We start from the raw sequence: 19,989 nt of genomic DNA, 5'->3' as shown, positions 1-19,989 counted from the left end.
CACTGAATGGTTTGGGTTGGAAGGGACCTTTAAGGTCACCTAGTTCTAACCTCCCTGCTATAGTCAGGGACACCTCCCTTAGACCAGGTTGCTCACAGCCCCATCCAGCCTGGCCTTCAATGCTTCCAGAGAGGAGAAAAAAGGGAAAAGCTGATGCAAGGCCAACATGATATATTTACAGTTACACAGTATGTGGTGAGGGAGGGAACATCTTAGTATACTGTACAGATGGATGGCTGTAGATGTATCTTTGAATTTGAATACTTAAAACTATTGGAGACTGCCTAGTACTGGGTACAGCTGTTAACTGGAATCCTGGTGTGTTGAAAAGTAAGCCTTAGAACTAACATACAGATTATCTCGTAAGTATTCCAGTTCTCCCAAGAAGCTCACAATTCCTTCCTTTTCATCTTCAGAGAAACATCTTTTAAAATTGCTTTCCAAATATTTTATTTGGTTAATTGACCAAATAATTAATTGATTTTGATGAAACCACTAATACAGCACATGGTAAATTATATGTGCATCCACTTATAAAAAAAACATTTATTTTTCATTACAGTCTTAAATTTATCTTGCATCCTTCTGGATGTTTTGTATTGAAAAACAATATCCAGTCCTTCATGCCAAGCCCTGAGTAAGAATTCAGAACAAGTACAGGTGGGACATCACTTACAGCTTCAATCCAGCCAACAGCACCAGCCCCGCCAAAGAGACCTCAGTACAGCGAAATTTAAAGGTGCGCCGTGCCCCTTTAAATGGGCTCTGCTTAGCACCGCCCGCCCTTCGCACAGCCAATGGCGGTTCACCGTCCTCCCCGCGTGACCGGAAGTAGTGGCGCTCCGCTGTGCAAGAGCTTCCGCCTTTCGCAGCGCGCAGGCGCGAAGCGGGCGCTGTGCTTCCGGGCCGGCGCGATCGTTGTTGTCGCCGTCGCCGAGCCGCAGGCCTACCGCCGCCATGAACCGCTTCTTCGGCAAGGCGAAGCCCAAGGCGCCCCCGCCCAGCCTCACCGACTGCATCGGGACGGTGGGTCCGCGGTCCGGGCGGGGCGGTTTGCGGGGCGGGGAGTGGTCACGCGGGTTGAGATCGGTGGGAAGCGCTGGGGAACGCGGCCAGGCGCTTGGAGGTGTCAGTTGGGATGTGCCGAGCCGGAGCTGCCCCTGCACCCCGCTCAGCTTCAACTGTTAGCAGAGTGTGCTGAGGTGGGTGTCCGGAATGCCGCCAGAACCCACCTGACGCACTGTCATTAACGACTGCGTTTGTCGTGTTGGCGATATAAGCAGAAGAGTGGGAAGTCTGTCTCTCGTAGCAGCCAACTTTGTATTGATCTGCGATTTTTCAGGGCTGATTTTGCCACTTCCAAGTTAACGCACGTTTTGTAACGCAGACAGAACTCGTCTAACAAAAGCAGCCCGATTTTAGGTATGCCAGCAGGCTGTGTTCCCCTCGGAGCTTGTTCAGACCAAGTGGATTTTTAGATTGCATACAGTCATAATTGAAGCAGCTTCCTTGATAAACAACGGCAGGAATTCGGGATTTTTGTCCCAGAATGATGGTCGGCACCACAACTCACTAGGAGCTGCAAGCTGTCATGACCTTTTTTTTTTAGTTGCCTGTATTTATTACATTTTCTGTAAATGTGGTTGTACGAGACACCATCTTAACTGAAGAGCAGAGTTTCAGGTTTATTGTACATCTGTCGTGACTTGGCTGCCAACCACAGAATTGTAAAATTGTTTGAGTTGGAGGAGAGTGTTTTTTAAGGTGTGAAATCAAGAGCCTGGGTTGGTCAGCTGCTTAGTGCCTTCTCCAAGCACGGTGTTTGGTATGAGGAAGTCTGTAAGCCAAGCCAAAGTGATATTCCTCAGCTCCTTCTTTGCTTTTACCTGTTTTGACGACGTCAGTTTCTGTGGTTGGAACTAAAATTTAGGGCTGGAGGTGTTCAAGGCCAGGTTGGATGGGGCTCTGGGCAGCCTGAGGGTGGGCCTTGCCCACAGCAGGGGGTTGGAACTAGATGACCTTTATGGTCCCTTCCAACCCAAGCTGTTCTGTGGTTGTTTGGCTGTTTCATGTATTAGTAAGCATGGGCAGAAACGTACTTCCTGTTTCAAGTTTGTGAATGAACTTGTCTTTTTCATTTATATGAAATGAACCATCTATTTGGTAAAATGCTCGCTCTGTTTTCATAATATTTTTTCATAATATTTAAGAATCTAGGAAGTTAAGCACAGCTCCTACTAAAGGACTAGGGAGATCAAATGCAAAAAATAAGAAAAAAATTACTATTGAAAAGTATGGTATGAGATATTTGGGGGAAAAAAACAACAAACATTTTCTTTAGCGTCAGTTCAACAGTTTGTAGATTTGGTGTTGTTTCTGTATTATTGTTGACCTTTGGTATGTTTCACCGCATCTTTTGAAAGAGCGGGATTGCCTTGTAAAATCTCTTATCCCACCACTTAATGGTATCCTTAAAAAAAAAAAAAAAGAATAAAGGAAAATAGACAACTGTTAAGTAGTGATTATGCCTACCTCTGGAATGTTCTTTCCTTTATATACAAAAGTAGTATGACTGACCCCAAGAAAGACAGCATTCAGTACATCTTTTTTTTTCCTCCAGTGCTAGGACAGACATCACATTCAGACATATAACCAGTTGAAGGGTTCTCAATTCACGGAGCTGATTATGTGGCTACTCTGACTGAAAGCAATTTACTGAAACTCAGGAAGCACTTCTGCCTACTTTTCTGTGCTGTTTGGCTACTGCTTGATTTTTCAGCTGGCTGTGCAGTCCCCTCCTGTCTCCCCTCTTGCTCTCCATGGGTACTTTTCTGCTTTCCCCATTTCTGCTTGCTCTCTTGCTGTGCTTCTAGTGCTTGCCTCATCACTGCACCCAGCGGCAGATTTTATTGTCCATGCTGGCTTAGCAGTCAGATGACTCAAAGCTGTCATGAGGCTGGTAGGAGGGATACAGTTCCTACTGTGGCACTGGTGTTCTTTTTACTTCATTGGAAAAAAGAATAGATTATTATTATTTTTTTTTTTAAAGAAGTAAGCAGGAAACATGACCTAAACCAAATGGCTCATAGCTGCGGCAGCAATATTAACATACAGACATGTATGTAATATATGTATTTCTTTGTAGAAAAAAGCTGTCATTTTGCTCCATAGGTATTTGAGATACCACATTCACTTTTTTGTTTAAATTGGATGCCCTTCTGTTTCCCTTTTTCTGGACTGAAGCCAAAGAACCAGCACGCCATACCTAATTTTACACAAGCAGGAATACTGTGTGTGCACGGTACTCAATTTATTTTTAGAAGCTTACTTCCCATGTAGAGTGTATAATTTTCATGTAGGTGATGGATCAGAGAGCCTGCCTCCATTTCCTGCTTGCACTGACTCTGAGAATTGCTATAGCCTCTTATCTATGTAGCTGATTTGCCCCCGTGCAGGAGGCTGGGTGTGCTCCAACATGTGCTTAACTGATTAAGGTCTTGAGGAGGTGCTAGACTTCCAATCTACAAGATTTTAATAATCACAGATGGCTTATTTTCTTGCTAATGAGTGAAGTGCATAGTATAAAAGAATCTTAATGCAAATCTTTCCATGCCAGATGTGCCTGGGTAGTTGAGTCTCTCATGTATGGAATATTCCATCAAATGTCCTGCTCAGAATGCCTCTGGCAAATGTATGCTGCTGCCATAGAACAGAGGCTTAAAAGGATCATCGAGACACTGAAGTGAATATCTGAATAATTGCATGTTTAACCATACTGACAGAAAGACAGAATTGTAAATTTTCATCGATTGCTCTCAGCTTACGATTGGAATGTGATTATATTCAACCCTCTTAGGAGGCTTCTTGGGTGATCGTCCACATCGAGCATTTTTGTGATGCTGTGAGTGCTGTTAATAGCATCTGTAACCATGCTCGGTTGTGTAGAATCATGTTTAATCCTCTTATGCAGTAGGCTGAAAATATTTCCATAAGGACAGATACGTCACATGCATTGCACCAGGACTTCTAGGGCTGGAGGTCTCTTATGGAGTCATGCAGCTGCCCTCAGGATTTGGAGTGAAGTGCAGGAAGAGTTTGGAGTACTTGGACTCCAAAGTCCCAAGTTTGGACTTGCTGCTCCCTGGCTTCCTTTGTGGGGGGTGATGAGGAAAGTGTCTCTGGCACAAAAGTTTCAGAATCACAGAATGGCCAGGGTTGGAAGGGACCTCAAGGACCATGAATCTCCAACCCTCCTTCCACATGCGGGGCTACCAACCTCCCCATTTAATACTAGACCAGCTGCCCAGGGCCCCATCCAATCTGGCCTTGAACACCTCCAGGGACAGGGCATCCACAACCTCTCTAGGCAGTCTGTTTCAGCAAGTACCAGCAAAAGTTTCAGCTTGTTAAATGTAGCCAGTAATCCAAGTATCAAAGAAGAGCTATCTTTTGAAGGGTTAATGTTTTCAGCTCACCAAAGGTAAACTTCTAGCCTTGCTGAACATGTCCATGTCTGTTTTGTGTTCCCTTCTTACCTACCAGCATGGTGCACCTATGTTTTTCTGTTTCAGTTTAGTCCCTGGAACTGCACATTATCACAAATGCCTGAACAGAGACTGTGACTTAATAGGGTATGCAAGGGAGCATCTCCAAATGGTGAGAATGTGTTACAAGGGCAGAGCTTGCTGAAATCTTAGAGTATTTCTGGCCTTCCTTGTATAAGGTGTTTCCGCTTTCACATTTTCTACAAACTTTAAATTGCTCACAAAATCCTGAGTGAAAAAACATTTTTTTTTGGTGACATATTCAGACTAAGGCTGTTCTTTCCTGTACAGTACCTGAATAAATACTAATGAGTGTTTTGTGTGTTTGTTTTTCGTGTCATGTATTAAAGGTGGATAGCAGAGCTGAGTCAATTGACAAGAAAATTGCCAGACTTGATGCTGAACTAGTGAAATATAAGGATCAAATGAAGAAGATGAGAGAGGGGCCTGCAAAGGTAACAAGTTTCTGTGGGATTTAAGCAGCAGAGGATGTGACTCGCACAGCTTGTCATGTAATGGAGTGATTTATCCAGTTCTTCAGGTTTTTAGAAATGCATCTTGTCTTACTGGGATGGGATGTAAGAACTTCCAGGATTATCTTTATTCTGAATCATCTCTTGGGCACATGTCTTTGAATGGTGTTTTAATTGATTTTTAACTTTTCCAAAGTGTATTGTAATTCGTCCATCAGAAGTAACTCCCTTGCCTCCCTTCTTCCTTTTGTTAACTGAATCAAATGTGGTAGAGGCTGTTCTGTTCACCTGCCAAAAGAAAAAAGATCTGTGCAATTCAGAAAGGGTGTAGGAAAGCCTGGTTTTGAAAGAGATGAACAGGTAAACAATATCTAATGATAAACGTATCAAATGTTTACTTAGTAATAAGCATATCTAGTATAAAAGGTATTGATAAAGTACTATTTTGCAGTATTATTTGATGCCAGCTGTTAAGATATGTTGATAAAGATGCTTCTGTTATTTAAGTCTGACTTTATATTCTACTTATGGAAAAAAATCAAAAGCCTGACATTAGGAAAGTAGGAAAGCCTGAAAGTAGGAAAAATATTAGAAGCATCACATACAAGCCTGTTCTGTTGATCATTATTGCAGGGTTTTGCTCTAAAAGTGACATTAGTCATTGGGGACTCTCAGAAAATTTAAATTGAATGTATTAGGCTTAAACAATATAATGTAAAGTAAAATGCTTTGCCTAATATATGGATATTGTGTCTTTCAGAATACAGTGAAACAGAAAGCATTGAGAGTGTTAAAGCAGAAGCGAATGTAAGTTTTCATTTGGCATCACTAAAGGCTGTTTTGTTGAAGGAGAGTGGCATACTTCCATTTTTCTTTTCAGTACTCTTGCTTCTGAGCATCCTCAAAAGAGAAATACTGCGCAAGCTAGTCAGCCCTTCAAAACCATATTACAGATTTTCTGTCAGCATAGTTGTGCCTAATTTGTATGTTAATATATAAATTTGGACTGGGATAAGCTGATCTACATCTGCTAATCACTAAAGACGTGCTTGGCTTGTGAACTTTCTAAAAGAGATAAAGCCTATTTTTATATCACTGATTACTGTAAATCATGTACTTTCTGATCTTGCTTTGGTTTACTGAAAATTTACCTGTTCTATATGGATATCCTTTAGGATTTGAGCAAATTTAGCTCATGTAATTGTATCTATGCAAAAAAAGCAAGGACGGGTGTACTAGGCAATCCTATGGTCCAGCCTCGACTAGTATATTGTCTTGGAAAGTGTCCAGAAACAAATAAAATGAAAAGAATGTTGGAACGTCGTCTGTGTTCAGGGGTACTTCACTGGAATATGTTATTGCCCTGAATAACAAGTCTTTATGTTTAACCTGGTGCGCTTTACATTCTTGACTAGGTAGTACTTCAGCTTTGAGAAGAACTATTACTTTCTTTAAAATTTCTTTTCTTTTCCTTTTTTTTTTTTTTTTTTTTCTTTTTTGGAGGTTTAGATGTAAGTTTCCTTTTTCCAGCTTATTCCCACGTTTCCTCTCTGTCCCAGCAAAACTTCAGTGCAGAGCCTTTGTGGATTGGATGACTTGCGTGTCTTCCATTAGTAAGCCATGGTGTTCATGTCCATCTTACAGTGATTCAGACCTCACCAATACCATCAGTATTGGTGTATACATCAGTACAGAAGCTTAATTCAGAAGCAGCTTTATCAGCTTTTTCAGTTTTTCTTTTTTTTTTTTTTTGGTGGCAATAAATAGTGGTGTTTCAGCACTGTTATTTGCATTATTTTTAACAGGTATGAACAACAACGGGATAATCTAGCACAGCAGTCTTTTAATATGGAGCAAGCTAATTACACCATTCAGGCACTGAAGGATACAAAAACAACGGTACCAGTATTTTAGACTCACATTTATTTAATTTTGTGTATTGCTACATCGGATACAAGTATATTATTTGACTATTCTAGGTTGATGCAATGAAACTGGGAGTAAAAGAAATGAAGAAAGCTTACAAGCAAGTCAAAATTGATCAAATTGAGGTAAGCTTACTATAGTTAAATTATTAAAGAATAGAAATGGTGCACTGAAATAATGAGTGAATTATATAACTAAAAGGTAAGCTGACTGTTTTGGCTTACATGACTTTGCCTTTTTTTTTTTTTTAATATTTATTTTTCATTGGACTACCATCTTAATTCTCTGGTACTGCAGTTGTTGTCCTTCTACTGATTGTTGTTTCCATGCTGGGTTCACCTGTAATCTCCTTTCCTTTCCTTTGCACTTCAGCATAAATATTGGTGATACTTCCTGCTGTAGCTTCTTTGGCCTCCTTATTTCTCCTTATGTTGGTGCTCTTACGTGCAGATTAGTCCTTTGCTCCCCCTGCCTTATGCTAGTGCCAGGCTTAAAAAATAAACGTTTTGAAATGATCTGTGTGACCTAGCCCTGCCTTTAGAAAATGCAGCTTAAAAAGATAACAACTTCAAATATAATTTCAAATATGCTGTACTTAAACTCTTATCAAATGTCAGTATTTAATTCCTCTACACTCCCTTTCCTATGCTGATTTTATTTATAGCCCACATTATAAATCTTTAGTCAAGTACTGCTTCCTTACTTGTACCTGAGTACAATGCCTTAAGTGTGCTGATATATTTCCTCAATTTTGCTGTGGCGCAGCTAAAGCCAGTCCTTAGATCTACTGTTTCTTGGTTTTCAAGATAACTCTGGGTTCTGGGTAATTTATTAGAGGCTTTCAGTTCACCCTGAAGAATATTAATTGTCATACTCTGTGTGGACGAATTGCCACCTGTACTTCCCATTAAAACAGAAAAACAAGGTTTTGCGGAGATATAGTTACAGAGTTCCTCTTTCTGCCTGATACATTATTTACTATAATTTTAATAGTAATCAAATAGTACTGAATGTGTGCCTCTTGACTTTTATTAACACTGCTTCAAAAACTGACTTAAGCAGTAAAAATAATTGTTTTGTATGCTAGAATTATTAAACAATTGATTAAGCTCCAACTAAAACCATTAAATGGTTAACACCATTGCATGTGAACTGTTGAAATTATTTGTTGCTCCAGGACATACAGGATCAGTTGGAGGATATGATGGAAGAAGCCAATGAAGTCCAGGAAGCACTGAGTCGTAGCTATGGAACACCAGAGATTGATGAAGATGATTTGGAAGCAGGTGAGGAAGGTGGAGGGGGAAGTGACATTTTCATTTCACTAGCCAAATACTGAAAAATCTTTAGAAAATAGAACCACAAAAAACTCCACTCCAACATAAAAGCTACATTTCCTGTAAGTGCAGTAATAAATAATAATAGTAATAAAAGTAATAATAAATTGTTGTGGAGTCTCCTTCTCTGGAGATATTCAAGACCCGCCTGGACGCCTACCTGTGCGACCTGGTGTAGGGATCCTGCTTTGGCAGGGGGGTTGGACTCGATGATCTCTGGAGGTCCCTTCCAACCCCTACGATTCTGTGATTCTGTGAAATAGAGAGACCTGAAAGGGGTACTGATGCTATGGTGAAAAACAGAATGTTGAGTAAGTCTGTGTATTCCTGATTAGCAGCTAAATAAGGGACATCAGGATGAGTGTAAGCATTCAGTATGAATCGTTTTTCTCTTCAAGAACAATTCTTCCTTTTTGCAAAAGGATTTCCTTGCCTGATTTTTCAACCAAAACAATTAAATTTCAGAACTGGATGCGTTAGGTGATGAGCTTTTAGCTGATGAAGACAATTCCTACTTAGATGAAGCTGCTTCTGCTCCAGCAATTCCAGAGGGCACGCCTGTTGACACAAAAAACAAAGTGAGTCCTTTCTTTCTTGAAGCCAATTACTTTTTTTTTGTTGTTGTTCTTAATGGAATTTATGTGGGTTGCTTGATTTTGACTCTAATATTTTGAACAAAAAAGATACTTAATGTCTTGTGTGCTTTGGATGCTGCATATATTTTTTTATACTTCAAGGAACTAAAACATAAGTGCTATCTGATAACACCACAGGTAAAACTTAAGTGTATCACTACAGCTCTTAGTGTAATTATTCTTAAAAATAAATAGACAAAATGTTTTCTTCTGTTTTTTGGGCTTTACTGTAGCTAACTATTGAGGATGCTTTTATTTTGATTCTGGTGATGTCACCATGACAACTAGAGATACACTGCTTTATAAAAAATATAAACTTATGCAATATATTATGATGGGTGGAGATCTCATTAAGATTTCTTTCTTTCATATAGGATGGTGTATTGGTGGATGAATTTGGATTGCCAAAGATTCCTGCAACATAAATGCTTCAAGAGCACAATGTATATAATGAACTCCACTTTAGAAATCAAGACTTTTTTTTTTTGGTAAATCCTGGAGAACTTGTCCTTCCAGTGCAACCTTAATATCACTACATCCTAGAATGCAATATGGCTGGTGATGGTCTTTCTTTGAAGAAAGTTGTTCTACTACTGACTTTTCTATTAATGGAAAAATGTGGCACAGTTTCCTTCAGTGGAAGCAGTCAGTCTAAAAGCTTTTGATTTCTTGTGTCTTATGGACAAAATAATATGTAAAGAATAGTGGTGGCTGTTTATAGTGGAGGTTTGCTTTGATTTTTGTATTGTTTCTCTTTCTTGAAACTAAGATTGTACGTTGCTGCTTTTTCTCTGTAAAATATCTTCCTTATTACTATACTTATTTGATAAAAAGAGTCAAAAACATTTTTAAACTACTTCAGTTTGAGACTTTTATGCTATTGTACTTGTAACCTTGAAAGCTGTATCAGATAGGGTTGTCATTATGTACTGAACATAGACATAAAGTCACTTAGATTAGCTCAGTCTATTGTGTGGTATTTGTGGTAATGGTCTTAGCCTGTCCTGTTCTCATTGCTGCATGCTGCTTCAGCTCAGCCCTGCCATTGGAGGCTGGCTCCAGCCCCGGAAGCACCCAGTGCTTTAGCAAGGCTGCACTCACACCAGGCTTGCTTTTCCTGTGGTTCTCCTCCTGACAGGAGTTACTTGGCAGTTAATTATGGTCAGATTTTTGGGTGGTCCTGTGAGGAGTTGGACTCAACAATCCTTATTGGTCCCTTCCAACTCAGGATATATTCTATCATTCTATGAATTAGTCTCCTAGCAATAAATAATCAAATAAAAACTTCTTTTTCCCATTAGCTCACGAGTTGTAAGCACGAGACTACTGTAATGCTGAAGATGAGTTCTCACACCATGAGCTAAACCTTAATTTGATGGAAAAGCTAATTTGTGAAGCCACGCTTGGGCGCACAAACGTCTGTACAAAGCGAGCTCTGGCCAGCAACATGTGCTTTTTACAGAGCAGCGTGGAGCTGCAGTCAGAAGCCGAGAGTGCCGCACTCCTGCGGGTCTCAGCAGCGCAGCTCTCCCACGACGCACAGTCCCGTATCACCAGGCAACATGGCGGAGTGAGGGCCGGTCTCTCACTGCGTGCTCTCGGAAGTGACGTCACTCGTCAGCTAGACGGTACTGATGGGCGGGGCCTCGGGCGGAAGTGACGCGATAGTGGTGCGACTGGGCCGGTTCCCGCCGACGGCTACTCTGTGGCGGTGCGAGATGGCGGTTCCCGGGGCCCCCGTTACTGTCACCGTCACGTACAGTAAGAGTCGCCCGGGGCTGGTGGGTGTGGGGTGTGTGTGTCGTGCTTCTGACGTTAGCAGCCGCCCGGCGGGGCGGGATGGGGGCGGCCCTGAGGGGCTGCGGGCTGGGGTGGGGGACTCCGAGGCCTGCAGGAGGGAGGGCATGGCCGAATGCTACTGCGGCTTGCTGCAGGTGGCACGGCTGCCCTTGTCAGAGGGCGCGGAGCGAGGATCGCTTCTAGTAGCAGGCTTCCTTTAAATGGTATTTGTCAGAGCTGAAGTCGGTGCTGTATAGTAAAAGCAGTGTTACCTGATGGGCTCTCATAGAATGCCTTGGAAGGGACCACAAGAATCATCAAGTTCCAACCCGCCTGCCACAGGCAGGGCTGCCAACCTCCAGATCTGGTACTAGACCAGGCTGCACAGGGCTCCATCCAACCTGGTCTTCAATACCTCCAGGATGGAGCATCCACAGCCTCTCTGGGCAGCCTGTTCCAGCATCTCACCACTCGTTCTGTAAAGAACTTCCCCCTGACACCCAATATAAACCTTCCCATCGTGTTTGCTGAATGAGTGTATGGATTTGGGGTTAGGGAGACATGATATTGCAAAGAAAAAGGTGAGAGAATACTTTTATCTTTCCAGTTGTTATCTGGTAATGATTTAGTTATTAATACTAGCTAATAGAAGGCACCCTTTATCTGCAACTTTAGCTTCTGGCAGTTTTTGTATTAAAGTTGTGAGTGAATATAGGGAGAGATAGAAATAAGGAGTAGGAAAGAGAACGGCAGCACAACCCTGTGTTTTGCTTTACCAGTAGAAGATACTGAATTGATGTGTAAAGATTTTGGAAATGTGCCTCAATTCTTTTAAATTGGTATCATCATTTACTGATAAGCTGTGATAACCATTTCTAACCCATGTTGATTTCATTCTTTTGTGGATCAGTGGTAGAGTTTTTGTTGTGGTCTGCCCAAACTGGTTTTCATGAGTTGCTTTTCGAAGTGTTTCCGTTGCTAGGTGAACTTCAGCTGTTCTCCTCCTCCTTTCTGTTTTTTATTTTCCCTCAAATGCTGATAGTCATAGCCTTTACACAAAGAAGCTGTATGTTTCACAGCAATCTTCTGAAATGCAACAAGATCAGGACTGAAATGTTCTGTTTATTGATGTGTTGTTGGCTTTTTTAATTCACTTGTTTTTCCTCCGAACAAACAGGGAAGAAAGTCTGTTTATGGAAAATATTTCAGAGAAAGTTTCTCTACTCTGATTTTTGAGCTTAAAACCACTTTGGAATTTAAAAATACTATTAGAGGCATTTGCAAGTTTTTATTGCCCCAATTTAGCTTTATATGTGACCCTTGGCAGGCTGAAGCATTTTAAAATTAGTATTTTTAGTGCTCTTCTTTGCAGAAGATTAATGCACTTCAAGTTAGTGGCATAAGAATAGTTTTCTTTCTAGTGTTTGTTCAGGAGATTTCTTTTCCTGTAAACTTAATTTCCGTCTTAATTTCCATGGCAGCCAATGGTGGGTACCTTCAAATTGACTAACCTTGAATGTGTGGGAGCAGAGGGTTGTGGAAAGTTTCTGTTGTGATACAGAGATTAATAGACATCTTCCTTTTTTTTTTTTCTTTTTTTTTTTTCTCTCTGAGAACTTCCTGCTGTTTGTGTGCAAGTAATTTAGGGAGTGTGATTAGGATGTGTCGTTAGTGAGAGGTGACGTATAGGATGAGATTTTGCAAGGTGACTAGGGCTGCATAGCAGTGGTATTACAGGCAAAAATTATCTTTGGACTGTGAGAATTCTTTCAGATGGAGAGGAGACAATGTAGGCATTGCTTGCCTTTTGTAAAGACTAGGGAGCAAGGGAAGTGATAAATCATCTCCGGTTCCCTGAGACTTCCAACGTCAGAAGTTGCCTAGAAGTAGGACGTTAGAGAGATCAAGAAGGTGTGGGCTTTCGTGCTTTAACTTGTGGGACTTTAGACCATGTGCACTGTTTAAAATTAGATGGGAAATGGTATGGAGAAGGATCATTGTGCCAGTAGAATACTTCCAATTCAATTCTTCAAGTTATTAGAAAGTATGAGAAAATTTTCAGCTGAGGTAAGTCACTTTAAGAGGAAGGAGTTGCAATAGAATAGCAGTAGTTATGGCACTGAGAGACATGGCTTAGTGATGGGACTTGGTAGGTCAGGTTGATGGTTGGACTTTATGATCTCGAAGATCTTTTCCAACCCAGGTGATTTCTATGATTCTAAGAATTCTTTCATTTAAGATTAAGATTGTGCGTAGGAACCACTGATTTGAGAACTTTCTACATTAATGGAAATAAATATTAGAAACTGTTTTCCTGTGATATTTTCTAGATAGTAAGTATCACTTATTTTACCTATTGTATTTATTTATTTTATTAGGTAATGAAAAACACAATATTCAGGTTGCTTCTCAACAGGAAGATGGTGAGCCTACGCTACAAGACATGGCTGTGCTTATAGAACAAGTCACTGGTGTTCCAGTTTCTTTTCAGAAACTTATATACAAAGGTAATTTATAAATCTGTTGGTTTTTATAAGACAGTAGGTTTCATCTTAGTCACTTCCAGGTGTCCGTGTTTTGAATGTCTTTAAAAAGATGTTTGTATGGCACTAACTACTTAATTAGTAATGTTTTGACTGTTTTTTCCCCCTCCCTTCCTTTCCATTTAGGGAAATCTCTGAAAGAATTGGAACAGCCATTGTCAGCACTTGGTGTTAAAAATGGTTGCAAAGTCATGTTGATTGGGAAAAGGGTTAGTGTTACTTTCAGAATTGCTTTTTTTTTTTTTTTTTATTCTTCCATACGTTATCCTAATTTCTGTTAATGGTTCAGCTCCTGAACAGATACTGGTTACAGCATAAAAGTAATCTTGTTTACCTACTCACAAAGCTGAGTTCAGTCTTGCATTGTACTGCAAATAATGCTGCAGCTTGTATGTTTCTGAAATTGCACTATTGGCAGACCTCTGCTGAATTTGATCCTTGTCATTGCTCATGAACCTCCCATGCACTGATGAACTTTTCTGCCCATTTCATTTTTCTAATGGGGAAAAAAAAAACAACCGTTGGTCCTGAATTTACTGGATTGTTTCCAGCATAAAGATCTGTGAGTGGCTTTGCCAAGTAGAGTATGAGGTGATATCACCTGATCTGTAAGTTACTTCTATTTACAAGATGCTCAAAAATCTACAACAGGAAAATTGCTTGTGCTTTACATCTTCCCTTCAAATTTGTATCATTAAATGTGTTTCTATACATTGCCACATTTACTGTATTTGTTGTTAAGTTTTGGGAGAAGCTTATATAATAGGTGCTAAATTATGGAAAGGATAGCCACAGTGCAGTGTATATTTTGAGTCAACAAAAGCCTTTGTGTCTCTTATCACCATTGTTGCTGCTCTTTAGCTGCATAGTGATTCTATTTGTTCCATAGTTGTGAATATTATACTTTTGAATACACAGAATAGTCCAGAAGAAGAAGCTGAATTAAAGAAGTTAAAAGATCTGGAGAAGTCAGTGGAGCAAATAGCTAATAAGTTAGAGGAAATTAATAAAGAGTTCACAAGTATCCAGAAGGTATGCCAGCTTTGTGTCCTTTTCTGTCTTTGCAAAATTGTTTTACAGGTATATATTTAAAAAAAACCCAAAAAAACAACAATATGATAACAACAACAAAAGAAACAATAAAATAAAGTTTGCTTAAGTTTTTGAGTAGTCAGTAATAGGCTGCTCCACTTAGCTGTCCTTGGAGAAAATAATTATTAATTTTTTTTTTACTGAATTTCAAATGCCATTTTTGAGTTTCTGAATGAAATAGAGAAATATATAACAGTGTTTGGAAAAAGGTGAATATGGTATATTGTTGAATACATGTTATTTGTAGGTCTAGAAAAATGGAAGATTTTTTATAGTTCAAAGGAAAATGCCTGTTACTTTGAATTTTGTTTAACCTAAAAGGAAATATTACAGATTTTACTGGTTGAATTTACACGTTGATAGAGTACAGATTGAGATGGGAATCCCTTTTGTACTTGAAACTACAATAAAATATGGTTTTTGCTGTGTTATATCAACAGATTTTTCCAAGCTGAGCGTTCTGTAAGGTGTGGAACAATTTTCTTCTTCCTTTTTCTTTATCAGGGTTTTTTAGCAAAGGATCTACAAGCAGAAGCTCTAAAACAGCTGGACAAGAGGATAAAAGGAACTGCAGAGCAGTTCATGAAGATCCTGGAACAGGTTGATGCCATTGTAAGTAAATAACCACAGATAAGAATCAAAACCAGACAGAATTTTAAGAGTGCATCTTTCTTGTAAATTATTTGATATTTTAAAATATGAACAAATTCATTTTGGCTGTCAAAAATAGTTAATTGGCTTGCAAATTCTTTTCTTTGATAACCTCTTCTTGCTCCTGTATGTGTCCGTAAGACTTCTTGGCAGCATCTATTTATAAATTGTGGCCTTAATTCCTGTGTATACATCCCCATTCTTCAGAAAACCTTCATTTGAGGCAGTAGCCTGTTGAGATGACATGAAATGGGTATCTTTCACTCAAGTTCTACTCTTTTAGCTTGTCTTGGCAAACTTTACTAGTAAACTGTATGATAACAGAGTGATTATCTATCTACTTATACTCTATGTAGTTCTGGACAGGGGGCTTCCAGGTTTAGTACAAGATTTTTAAAGTCTTAGAACCATCTTTAGGGAATAATGGAGTCCCTGTGCCTCAGTTTTCTCTCTTGTGGAAGCAGAACAGCCAGAGATAAAACTAAAGACTGCTATCTTTTCATGTAGCTATTTTTAATTTCTAGTGAAGAATCAATAAGAGCCTATGACATTGATAAGCCTCACATTTTTAAGCAAGAAATGAAATGAAGGTTTCCACACCAGTGGATGAAGCAATGTTATGTTTACCAAACTCCATACTTATTTAATATACAAAGAAGGCTGTGGGGTTTTGTTTGTTTGTTTATCATGGAAACTTCTGAGGAATTTGTGTGGAATCTTGTAGATATGTGTAGTTGAATGGAATCTTGCAGCCATTCAGTGTACTGATACTAGACCAGGTCAGATGAACAGACCACCAACTTTATGGAAAATTTCTTAGATTTACTGTAGCTGTGCAACATATAGAGGTACAGAAGTAGCAGCATGGAATGGTAGTGAGGTATGTATGACAGTAATTGGGCTCTACTGAGGTTTAAAAAAAAAAAAGCAGAAGAGTGTAAATCTTCTGGGAATAGTTTGTCTGTATCTTATAATTGGTTTATACAGTACTTAGTATTCCTTTTGTTAGTCAAGAAAAAAGCAAATCCTGGCAAATGTCTTGAGTATTATTTGTGATATAGGTTTGCTAGTGATTCAGTTAACAGTGGTTGGTTTTTTAGCAGAGACTTAGCTATTTTCTAATGACACAAAATCATCAGTGCTTTGTGGAAAGGAAACAAATCAGCAGCTCACACTGTAAATGTTTTGGCTTGTTTATTTGGCAGAATTGTTGTGAAAGCTGGTTAAAGTGTCTGTCATACATCCTTTGGATTGATTAGAAACATGGAGCTTGATACAAAATGAAGTTTGCATGGTTACAGGGAGCCAAGGTTGAGAAAGCAAGCATTTTATTTTTATCTATTATAGAAGTGTTATCTTCTTATTATCAGCAGGCAAACTCATTAATTAGGGAAGCTGTTTGGCACCTTTTTACTAAGCTCCATGTCTGTATAAATTATGAATTTAAAAGACGTGCTCAGCTAAGAAATGCCAGAAGTATTTGGGCTGTTGTACAATATTGGAGTGGGACTAAAATATGGTGTCACTGTCAAAAGTGTGAAAACAGTCTTGAAGCTTTTGGGTCCAGTAGGTGTAACTTACACATTTTAACATTTTTTTAAAATAACTGCTGCTTTTACAGTAAGAGGGGTGGAGGGATCCTGTAAACATCTAACAGATTGGGCCTTTTCATAAGCCACAGATCTTTGAAGGTTTTTATTATTATTCAGGAGGAACACTGGTTTGGTCTTGTTCAGAGCTTTGGTTGTCTTTTTGCATCAACAGAAATGCATTCATTTTAGCAACTGAAGCATCTGGTCAAGGAGTAAAAGTCAAATCACGCTGCTTATTACAGATCTCAGGGGAACACAGAAAGTGCTTGACTTGATCACAGTTTTTAAAAAATTGAAAAGCTTCTTTGTGAATAAAAGCTTTACTGAGATCAGTAGCAAAATTTGAAATGGGAGACATGACACTACGTACTTCTTATGATCCTCTAATTTACATGAAGTCTGACACCAGTATTGCAGTCTGAGAGATTACTTTGTTATCACAATGTTGTTTTCATTAATGACAGACGTGGAATCCAGAACGCTGTAGAGAAACAGTGTTCAAACAAGTGAAAAAAGCCAATTCTGAAATGCAAGACACTCATAGTTATGTTCTGGTGGCTCATGCTCCTTGAGGATTATTTGAGTTATAGTTCCTCTGTAAGCCTTACTTAAATTACCGTTCTGTTCTGATGAAGCTTTTTGCAGTCTTCTCGTCCCTGCTAATACTAAATTGACATTTCAAGGATTGAAAGAAGAAAATACTCCAAAACTAATATAATTCTGCTGTTAACATGCAATCTGCTGGCTTCTGTGAAGCTCTGTCACTTACGCTTGGAGTGATGAGAATTTATTACTAAATCTTTGAATATATTTGGATAAATGAATATTGGATAAGCTTTTCATAATAGTAATTCTTAAATCTTGTAGTATGAATCATAAGCCTGAAATCAAAGCTTTGGGGGAAATTTTTTCTAAAGCATAAGAAGCATAAAAATACTGTCATCTCTTCAGTGAAAGCAGAGCTACCTAGTTGTTACCATTTGTGCATTCACAAATAAGACAAGCTGCCATTGAATGGCTTGTTTTAAAGAAGCTGCTATTTACTAACATGAGAAGTTAACGTAATGTGCTTACCAATTTATTTAATCTTAAATTTAAAAGTGGAAGGACTGGTAGTCAATTTAAACAAACAAACCAACAAGCCGTACATTAAAATACTGAAATACATTGTTTTGGAGTTCTGAAAGAAACTAAGAAAAACAACAACAACAAAAATGATGTTGCATAGAGTGTCAGCAAAAGTCCTTGTTTACAACTGATCAGCATTGGTGATGTGTGGTAGCTATTGTAATATCCTGAAAATAGCCTGTGGGATAAGATCAAGGTAGTATGCATCAACTATGTTCTTTCTGCTAAATATTTCTTGTGATTGTTTTATCATCATAAAAGTGAATTATGTTGTTGAAAACAAACAGAAAATAGGATTTTTTGTGTGGTTACAGGCTGTCATTTCTAAGATCTCTTATGATACCTCATATAACCTTGTAATATTTTTTAAACTTTGTTTTCCTCTGTGAAAGCTCTAAATACTCCAAAAGCCTTCATTATTGTTTATGAATTAGAACCAGTGTTTGAAGAGTAGTCACACATAGCATTAAACTAACTTTTCAAATGTTTTGAAATGTCTCTGGATCATTCAGTTTCTGAACGAAAGGACGTTACAGAATCTTTTCACAATGTCCTGCTTATTGGGAGGAGGCACAGATTTAATGTGATGCAGTGAGCAAAGTCTTCAGATCTTTAAACACATCCAGTTTTTGCTGTATGTCTAATATGTTAACTTCAACATTAAGCTACATCAGCTTGTGTATTTAATTGCAGAATCTGCCAGAGAACTTCAATGACTGCAGACTGAAAAAGAAGGGATTGGTGAAAAGGGTCCAGGTGAGTTTTCTTTTTTTATTTTATCCCCTCCTTCTTCTTTATTACTGCTGGACACTTGTGTACTCAGTGAAAACGGGGGTTCACGTTGACTTGTAGTCTTGAGAAATAGACTCATCCTTTATTTAATGACAACTTATTCTAGCTTTGAGTGAGTGTGACTGTCCCTCCCAACTGTGGCTACACAACTGTACCTATGTGTTTTAGGAAGGATTTTAAAAGTGCAAACCCGTGTAAAGCTTTGTGATTCTTACTTTGATTATGAACTTTGATTTAACTCAGATAGTTCAGTGGTTGGACCACTGGGGTTGCCTTATCAAGTCCTGTGTTAGATTCTGAGCAAATAAAATTATGAAAAGTAAAAAATGAAAACTGAACTAGAAGGTAGTCATTGAATTGGCATCTTTATTTATGATGCAAACTTTAGTTACTGTTCTTAAGCAGCAGTCTATCATTGCTGTAATTGCATCACCTGTAACACTTGTGTTTTTTTGTTATTTTCAGGCTTTTCTTGCCCAGTGTGATACTGTTGAAGGAAATATTGGACAAGAAATGGACAAGCTACAGTCAAAGAATTTGGCACTGGTAGAATGAGGCATTACCCTTCATAATTAGGAAACATAATTGCTCTATGAGCAAGAAAAAAGTTTGCTCTTTGTTTTGGAGCACATATTCAGCTTTTTTTGTTTTTTTAAAGCCCAGTCTTTTAGACTGGTAGTAGTCAATTATTTCTTGCTGGTTGTCTTGTTTGCCACTTGGTTAGGCCTACTGTTTTGAAAAGAATATCCTTCCTGAAGAATTGCAGAAATAATCTTTGTGGTGAATTATGTATCTTATGGACAATTGTTTAGTTAACTATGTAACAGAGTTTGCAATGATGGGCAATATTTTCTGATATGTTTTTGAATTTATTTACAACTTAAATGAAAGAAGGTCTATAACCATACAAGTGCCATATGTTGCAATTTTAGGACTTCAACTTGATTGAAAAAACACTGAGACAATATCTGGGAAAATTCAACATTGTAGTAGATGGTTCAGAGCAATAAGAAAAACCCTACACATTTATATTACTTAATGTTTGTATGCATTTATAAATATAAGGAAGCTTGACTATAAGGGAGTCGTACCTATTTTAGCCTTAAATTGTCATAATAAATGGAATGTACTGTAACATATATGGTACTGAATTCTGAATGGTGCTTTAAGTTGTTAATGAGCTTGATACAAGTGTACATGTTTATTTACATGTAATTCTGATGTACTGTGTCTTTTATAGCTTATTTTGATTGGTTTTTTTCTTGAGTTATGATAGGGATTGAAATGAGATCACTTATGCTGCTCATGCACAAATGGGGCACTTAAAACAAGGTATAACTAAGGAGCTGTTTTGAAAGGTTCTTTATTTTTTTCTGGTTTCACTGAATTCATCGTGCTGTATTTATTGGAAAGATTGCAGTGATTATTCTGCTATGGTAATTAGTAAATTTTTATAGAATGTTACAAAGTGGCACAAATTTATTTTAACAATGCTGT

General features: G+C 38.5%; 2 protein-coding genes across 2 annotated transcripts; both read left to right on the top strand.

The window, feature by feature from the left end:
* Positions 1–854: 854 nt before the first annotated feature.
* CHMP5 (charged multivesicular body protein 5) lies at positions 855–9,880 on the top strand. The gene is made up of 8 exons (XM_031589141.2): positions 855–1,026; positions 4,895–4,999; positions 5,778–5,824; positions 6,823–6,916; positions 6,997–7,068; positions 8,121–8,229; positions 8,746–8,858; positions 9,290–9,880. The coding sequence occupies exons 1-8, from the start codon at positions 958–960 to the stop codon at positions 9,338–9,340; spliced, it is 660 nt and encodes a 219-aa protein (XP_031445001.1). The 5' UTR covers positions 855–957; the 3' UTR covers positions 9,341–9,880.
* A 150-nt stretch (positions 9,881–10,030) lies between these two features.
* Positions 10,031–19,627, top strand: BAG1 (BAG cochaperone 1). Its single transcript, XM_031589140.2, has 7 exons — positions 10,031–10,676; positions 13,073–13,201; positions 13,364–13,446; positions 14,156–14,269; positions 14,834–14,941; positions 18,394–18,456; positions 18,958–19,627. The coding sequence occupies exons 1-7, from the start codon at positions 10,550–10,552 to the stop codon at positions 19,045–19,047; spliced, it is 714 nt and encodes a 237-aa protein (XP_031445000.1). The 5' UTR covers positions 10,031–10,549; the 3' UTR covers positions 19,048–19,627.
* Positions 19,628–19,989: the final 362 nt, after the last annotated feature.

Source organism: Phasianus colchicus, chromosome 3, assembly GCF_987193195.1.
Source record: "Phasianus colchicus chromosome 3, bPhaCol1.hap1.1, whole genome shotgun sequence".
Lineage (NCBI taxonomy): Eukaryota > Metazoa > Chordata > Aves > Galliformes > Phasianidae > Phasianus > Phasianus colchicus.
The sequence above is the reverse complement of the archived record's forward strand: the minus strand, read 5'-3'. Positions and strand labels throughout refer to the sequence as shown.